This window comes from Numida meleagris, unplaced genomic scaffold (assembly GCF_002078875.1).
Source record: "Numida meleagris isolate 19003 breed g44 Domestic line unplaced genomic scaffold, NumMel1.0 unplaced_Scaffold367, whole genome shotgun sequence".
NCBI classification, from domain to species: domain Eukaryota; kingdom Metazoa; phylum Chordata; class Aves; order Galliformes; family Numididae; genus Numida; species Numida meleagris.
Genome location: NW_018364592.1, coordinates 51,237 through 59,280, shown reverse-complemented (window position 1 = coordinate 59,280; position 8,044 = coordinate 51,237). Strand labels below are relative to the sequence as shown.

Here is an 8,044-nt window from a genome sequence, read left to right as displayed (position 1 = left end):
GCAGCGGCGGCGACCCGCCGTCCGCCGCCCGCACCGTCACGTTGTACTCCCACGCCCGCTCGCGGTCCAGCTCCCGCGCCGTCACCACGCTGTAGTAGTCGTCCAGCGCCCGCTCCAGGCGGAACGGCACGCCCTCGCCGAGGCTGCACCGCACCTCCCCGTTCGCGCCCGAGTCGCGGTCCTGCACGTGCAGCAGGGCCACCACCGTCCCCGGCGACGCGTCCTCCGAGATCTCGCTCAGCGCCGACCGCACCGAAATCTCGGGCGCGTTGTCGTTCACGTCCGTCACCGAGATCGACACTTTAGTCTTGTCAGAAAAGCCACCGCCATCCCGAGCCTGCACGAGAAGCTCGTAGGAGTCTCCTTCCTCGAAGTCCAGGTTCCTCACCAGCGTGATCGATCCCGTTTCGGGCTCCAGAAGGAATATGTTCGAAGCTTTCATGGAAATCCTTTGCAGAGAATACTTCACTTCTCCGTTGGTTCCATCATCGGGGTCGTTGGCGGTGACGCTGAGCAGCGTGGAGCCCACGGGCACGTCCTCGGGCACTCGCACCGTGTACACCGCCTGGCTGAACGCGGGCGCGTTGTCGTTGGCGTCCAGCACAGCCACGCGGATGCGCGCCGTGCCCGTCCGCGCCGGCTCGCCGCCGTCGCTCGCCCTCAGCAGCAGCTCGTGAAACGCCGCCTCCTCCCGGTCCAGCGCCTTGGCCAGCACCAGCTCGGGACGCTTCTCGCCGTCGGATCCCGCCTGCACGGACAGCGAGAAGTGCTCGTCGCCGCTCAGCGCGTACCTCTGCAGCGAATTCAAGCCCACGTCCGGGTCGTTTGCCTCGGGCAGAGGAAATCGCTCCCCCGGGACTGTCATCTCGTTCATTCTCAGTTCCGTTTCTGCCTCTCGGAAGCCAGGCGCGTGGTCATTAGTGTCCACGATTTCCACTTCGATTACATACACCTTCATCTCGCCCTCCACGATCACCTCACAACGCAGCACGCATTGCTGTACAGTCTCGCACAGCTGCTCCCTGTCTATCCTCTCGGCCGTCACCAAGTGGCCGCTGTTCGCATGCAGGGCGAAATACTGCGTCCTGCCTTGGGACACCACTCGGGCGCCGCGGGCGCGCAGCGACGCCAGCTCCAGCGACAGGTCCTTGCCCACGTCGCCCACGAACGAGCCCTTGGGCAGCTCCTCGGGCACCGAGTAGCGCAGCTGCCCCCACGCCGCCTCCCACGCCGCCACCAACACGCAGCACAGCAGCGCCCGCTGCCTCCGGCCACACCGCCCTTCTCTCACCACCATTTCCCCGCCTGCGAGCAGCTCGTCGCTCGACCCTTCCCGTCCCAAGCAGTCCTGGGGGCCGCCGAGCCCCGCCCAGCGCCGTCTGTCCGGGATTCTGCCTCCAAAGCCCCCTGCGTCCTCGGATCCGCAGCCGCGGACTCGCTATCCGGCTCGCCTCTTTTCTTCTGCCCTCCTCCCGCTGCTCTACTCAATCTTAGCCAACAGCGACACTCGCAGCCGCGCACGACAACTGCAGGCTCTGCAGCGGTAAAGTGGCCCCAGCTCGCACTTACCTCCGTTCAACTCCTCTTCAGCTGCTGCTAATGGCACCACCGCTTCACAAAACAGGACGCTTGCAATGGTGTAGGATGTTCTTGCAGTTGCGCTTTCAGAAGCCGAATTGCCATACTCCGGAACACGAATGCATAAAGAGGACAGCTGATGGAACGAGTGAGTGTGGGCAGACATAGTGCTGAGGTGCGGGGACCTGGTTTTCACCTTCTGCCTCTCCTTCTGGGAAGTTCTACCCACTGCATTGAAGAAGCTAAACTGTAACTGTAACTCCTAAGGGTCTGCCACTTTCAGAGGGCAAAAACTGTCTTAAAACACGTATTTCTGAAATGCCTCACACACATTCAGAGACATTCAGCTTAGAAAGACTTAGAACCAGCTGCTTTGCCACAGGCAGAGTTGGTTCATTGTGATGCCAGTGAGAAAGGCACTCATACTGTGAGCTGTCATCCACAGTACCAGTGAACAGAGTGAGAATGATAAGAAGAAAAGAGCATTAATAACCTCATGTTACTGGAGATATTGGGAACCCTGAGAATTGTAGCTTTCAGCAGGACTCTGATCACACGCTGCATCCAAGCAGACCCCAGCTGTGGGTGTTTCTCACTGCATGCCAAACAGATCCCAGCTGTGAGTGTTTCTCTTTTCACTTAAGCTATATTAGTGTTCCATCCTCTGTTCCAGATTGTGCCTGTTTCCTCTTGTACTGGCACTGGACATCACAGAACCTGGCTCCATTTTCTTTGCACCATTCTCTCTGGTGTTTTTTTTATATGGATAGGATCCCCTGCAGCATGCCCCTCTTCTACTGGGAGAGTAATGAAATGGACCCAGGTGTGGCCTCAATAAGGGTGAGCAGAGGGGAAGGATTACTGCCCTCAACCTGCTGGCGATACTTTGTCTAATGCAACACAGGACACTGTTAGCCTTCTTGTGGCAAGGGCACACTTACACTAATGAATTGTGTTCAACTTACTGCCCACCACAGGATTCTCACTGCCTTTTCCACCAAGCTCTTTTCCTGGTGCTTGTTTGCCCCCACGTGCAGGATGTTACATCTCTTGTTGTTGAATTCCATGAGCACCCTGCCCGTTTCTACCTACAGCTTGTCCAAGTTACTCTGGATGGCAGCATGACCCTCTGCTGTATCCACTCCTCCCAGTTATGTGTCATCTGCAGACTTGCAAAGGGTACACTCTACTATATCATTCAATCCTTAATTAGGATGTTGAACAGAACTGCAACAAGTATTGAACCTTGAGGTACACCCACACCCACCTCCAACTAGACTTTGCACAACTCACCACCACCCTCCAGGCCCAGCTGTCCATGTTAGCCTTTATGCTCAGGGATCATAAGGTCCCCAGAGAGCTGCCAGCAGATCACTGCTCTCCTTATTTTCCTTTATGTACTGTGGGCCACATGTCCAACCTGAGCAAATGTGCTTGCCCAGTTTTACCCTAGTCAAGGAACTGGATAGGAAAAAGTCTTCTAGTCTTTGGAAAACCCTGGTTCCTCTATTGAGTTTTCACAGAATGAGGGAATCCATATCTGAAAGGGACCCATAAGGATCATTAATTTCAACTCCTGGCTCCACACAGGACCACCCGCATTTCAAACCGTGTTTCTGAGAACATTGTCCAAATGTTTCTTGAACTGTGGCAGGCTTGGTGACATCACCACTGCCTTGAGGAGCCTGTTGCAGTGATCAGCCACCCTCTGGTGAAGAATCTTTGCCTAATTCCCAACTTGCTTTTCTCCTGATGCAGCTCCATGCCATTTCCCTGGGTCCTGTCGCAGTCACCTGACAGAAGAGATCAGTGACTGTACCTCCACTCCCCTTTGTGAGTAAACCGTAGGCCACCATGAGGTCTCCCTTCAGTTTCATAGTATCTTAGTATCCTAGTATCATAGAATTGAAGAATCATAGAGTCATAGAATCATGGAATCATAGAATAGCTTGGATTGGAAGGGACCTTAAAGCCCATCCATTTCCAGACACCCTGCTGTGGGCAAGGTTTCCACCCACTAAATCATGCTGCCCAGGGTCATATCCAGCCTGAACTTGAATGCCTCCAGGGATGGGGCATCCACAGCTATGGGCAGCTTTTGCCAGTACCTCACTACCCTTGGGGTAACAAATTTCCTCCCAACACCTAATCTGAATCTCCTTTCTTTTAGTTTAAAACTGTTTCTCCTTGTCCTATCATTATCAGTCCTTGTAGAAAGTCCCTCTACTGCCTATTTATAAGCTTCCTTTAAGTACTGGAAGACTGCATTGAGGTCTCCTTGGAGCCTTCTCTTCTCCAGGTGAGCAAGCACAGCTGTTTCAGTCTTTCTTTATAGGAGAGGTGCTCCAGCCTCTTGATCATCTTTGTGGCCTTGTCTGTACTAACTCTGGCAGCTCCTCTGCTTTGCTGGAGGCTACAATCCTGCACATAGTATTACAGGTGGGGCCTACAGAAGGGCAGAATAAAAGGGGTCAACTACCTCCCTCACCCTGCTGGCCATCCCTCTTTTGATGCAGCCCAGGATACAGTTGGCCTTCTGGACTTCAGGCACACACTATTGGTTTGTGTCAAGCTTTTCATTCACCAGAACCCTCAAGTTCTTCTTCACAGGGCTGCCCTGAAGGAGATCTTCTCCCAGTCTGTACACATATCTGGGATTGCCCTGACCCTTGCGCTTGTATTTGTTGAACTTCATTCAATTCATATGGGCTCACTTCTCCAGCTTGTCCAGGTCCCTTTAGATGGCATCCCTTCTTTCTGTCATACCAGTTACACCACTCAGCTTAGTGTCATTTACAGACTTGCTGTGGGTGCACTCATTCTCACTGTTTAGGTAGTTGATAAAGATGTTGAAGACCACTGATCCCAAGATGAATCCCTCCCCAAGGACGCCACTCATCACTGGCCTCCACCTGGACACAGAGCCATTGACCATAATCCTATGGCTGTGACCATGCAACCAATTCCTTATCCTCTGAATAGTCCACCCTACTAATTCTTATCTATCCAAATTAGAGATAAGGATGTGGGGTGGGAACATGTCAAAGGCCTTGCACAAGTCCAGGTAGATGATACCAGTTACTCTTTCTTTTTCCACTGATGCTGTCACTTCATTGTAGAAGGCCACCAGATTGGTTAGGAAAGATCTGGCCTTGGTGAAGACATGCTGGCTGCCTTGGATCACTTCCTTCTCTTGCATGTACCTTAACCTAGCTTCCAGGAGGATCTGCATAACTTTCTAGGCACAGAAAAAAGGTTCACCATCCTGTAGTTCCTCAATTATTCCTTTCTACCCTTTTTAAAAATTGGAGTGATGTTTCCCTTTTTCCAGTCACTGAGGAACTCACTTGACAGCCATGACTTTTCAAATATGAGAGTGGCATAGCAGATACATCAGCCACTGGGATGCATGTCATTGGACCCTATAGATTTGTTATCATGTCCCATCCATGAAGAGAAGGAGAATTCATGAATTCCCTCAGTTAGATTAAGATGAAACCACACTCCAGGTCCAAAGGAAGTCATTTTATTTATCAGAGAGGATACACTTCTTCTGGCCTTTCTCTTCTCACCAATGTACCTGTAGAATCTCTCCTTGCTATCTTGCACATCTCTTGCCAAGTTCAGGTACACCTGTTCCTTGGCTTTCCTGATCCCATCTCTGCATGTCTGGATGGAATCTCTGTATGATTCCCAGGCCACATGTCCCTGCTTCTGCTGCTTGTGCTTTTCCTTCTTATCCATCAGTTTGACCAGCAGATCCAGCCATGCAGGTTTTCTGCCTTCTTTGAGTTTCCTCTTCTCCGGGCTGAACAAATCATGGAATTTCAGCTGCTCCTCATTTGTCCAACATTCTAGATCCTTCACCATCTTGGTAGCCCTCCCTTAGATTCTTTCTAGTAGTTCTATGTCCTTCTTAAATTGTACTGCCTGGAACTGCACCCAGTGCTCAAGGTGAGGCCGCACCAGGCAGAGCAGAGGAGGACAATCTCTTCCTTCACGTAGTTGGCAGTGCTGGGTCTGATCCACCGCAGGGTATGGTCAGCACTTTTGACTTTCAGAGTATATTGTGACTCAGATTCAACTTGCCGCCAGCCAGAACCCAAGATCCCTTTCTGCAGGGCTGCTCTCCAACCTCCCATCTCCCATTCTGAACATATATCCATGACTGCCCTGTCCCACATGCAGAATCAAGCACTTGCTCCTGTTAAAATTCATGTGGTTGGTGATTGCCCATCCCACCAATTTGTCAACATCTCTCTGCAAAGTCTCTCTACTCTTGAAGGAATTAACAGCTCCTCCCAATTTAGCATCATCCCCAAACTTATTTAGTATACTGTCAAGGCCTGTGTCCAGGTCATTGATGAAAATATTGAAGAGAACTGGCCCTAAAATGGAGCCCTGAGGAACCCCACTAGTGACTGGTCACCAGCTTGATGGAAATCCATTTACCATAACCGTAAATGAGTATGACTCATCAACCAATTGCTCACCTATCATATTATGTTTTTGTCTAGCCATACGCTGGACAAATTGTATGGAAGGATACTGTGAGAAACAGTCTTGAAAGCTTTTCCAATATCCCAAAAGATTACATCAACTGGTTTTCCTTGGTCAGCCAGGTGGGAAGCCTTTTCATAGGAGATTAAGTGTATTAAACAGGACTTTCTCTTCATGAACCCATGTTGGCTGTGACCAATGATTGTGTTAACTTTCAAGTGTTTTTCAGTAGCTCCCAGAAAAATCTCCTCCATAATTTTGCCAGGTACCAAAGTGAGTCTGACAGGCCTATAATTATCAGTATCTTCAGTTTTACCCTCTTTGAAAAGAGTGGCAATAACTGGCAACATGCAAACAGCTGGAACCTCTCCTGATTCCCAAGACATATGAAAAATAATTGAGAGGTGTTTCAAGATGACATCAGCCAGCTCTTTCAGTACCCTGGCATGAATCCTATTGGGACTCATAGATTTATATGCATCCAGCTGGAGTGGTATATTCCATATACCTAATAGAACAACACTAGAAAGTATTTTTCCACAATGACATCTTTTATTGAAGGAATGGCACCCAGATGTTCTTTTATTTCAGTATTACAGACAAGGTCATCCTGATTTACAAATATACAGTTTGTAACCTTAGCTCAACATGGCATGAAAGTTTCCAAATATTTAATGCCATATCACTTTTCATTCCAATAATCAACTATTGCATGTGGGGTGACAGTACATCTTAAAGGGAATAGGTAAGACAGTTAAAACTCAGTTCATAAAAGAAAAAGAAAAGGTAAAAACAAAAAAGAGAGAGAATGCTAGAGTTACAAGAAAAACCTAGAAAATCATATCATAATGGATTTTCACACTGAGAAGCCTCAGCAAACAGGAATGAAGACCAAACTGGAAGGTCCTTTGTTGCATATGCTTGTCTCAGTAGTGACTTCAGTGTCTTCTGAGGCAACTCGTGGACTTGTCCTAGAATGCATTCAAACACAAGGAACATATTTTCACAGCTAAGTACAGCTTACTCCAATGCAGCACTAGTGCTGCTATATTATGAGGCAACCCCAAGGAGACGTATCATCCACATTTTAGATACACTTTTTGTGCACTTTTTAACTCTTGCTTAGAGACCTGCTGGACTCAGAGAAATGACCCATCTTGATAGCTGAGATGCAAGAGCATGTATCATAACATGTAGATACGAGCAACTTCTTGGGAAGCACTAGTGCAGTTCATGTAGAAACAATTGTTACATGGAAAGACACCAACCAGAAGGCAAAATACAAATCTCAGAGTGAAAGAGATCTATAATCCAGCAAAGAAAGCCAGCAGCACTTATACTGCATTGTTACACAGAGCTCACAACTTCCTTGCCCAGATGACATGACAGGCAGGCTATGCTGTGTTCCCAAGAGCAGAGGATTTGTGTGCCCAGTCCCACAGTTTTGTTACAGAACTGAGTAAGAGAGAGTGAGATCCTTTGTTCCATACAGAAGAAAATGGTACAAGACATTAGTAGGACAACAAGGAAATAAACACATTCTAGAAGCAGATCAGAAAAAGACATAAAAGAGATGGAAAATATATTTGCCTACAGGAGAGAAAAAATATTTTCTTTCATTTATTGTTTTTATATTGAAGAGGAGGGGAAAAAGCTTTGTTCCGAAAGAGTATCGTGGTGAAATTTATGATGCTAAGAGAAAATGCATATTCACTCTGGAGAAAACATAGTGAGGTATCATAGCACAGATCCCATTGTAACAAAAGTCATGAAACCTCTGGATGCACAAACACAATGCTAATCCAAGGAAAACCCAGCAAGCTGTCCAACAGGATGGGTCCCGGGGCTCTCGAAATCAGAATCCCCCATGGTGGGAGGGACGGGACAAAACTCCTCAGCATAATTGTCAGCCACCCCCGTGCTGCAGTGCTGCGCTGGCAGGCTGGGGAGGACGGGCTTCAGGAAC

General features: G+C 48.8%; 2 protein-coding genes across 2 annotated transcripts in view; both read right to left on the bottom strand.

Moving 5' to 3' along the window:
* LOC110391447 (protocadherin gamma-A9-like) overlaps positions 1-1,429 on the bottom strand; it is a 3,358-nt gene extending 1,929 nt beyond the window's left edge. Inside the window, exon 1 of the mRNA XM_021383334.1 lies at positions 3-1,429. Within this exon, the coding sequence (XP_021239009.1) occupies positions 3-1,297 (1,295 nt within the window). The 5' untranslated portion in view covers positions 1,298-1,429. The remainder of the gene's footprint in view (positions 1-2) is intronic.
* Positions 1,430-6,619: 5,190 nt separating this feature from the next.
* The window catches only part of LOC110391446 (protocadherin beta-15-like), a gene marked incomplete at its 5' end in the record, with an annotated part of 52,658 nt that continues 51,233 nt past the window's right edge, over positions 6,620-8,044 (bottom strand). The window contains 1 exon segment of the mRNA XM_021383333.1: positions 6,620-8,044. Coding sequence (XP_021239008.1) covers positions 7,876-8,044 — 169 coding nt within the window.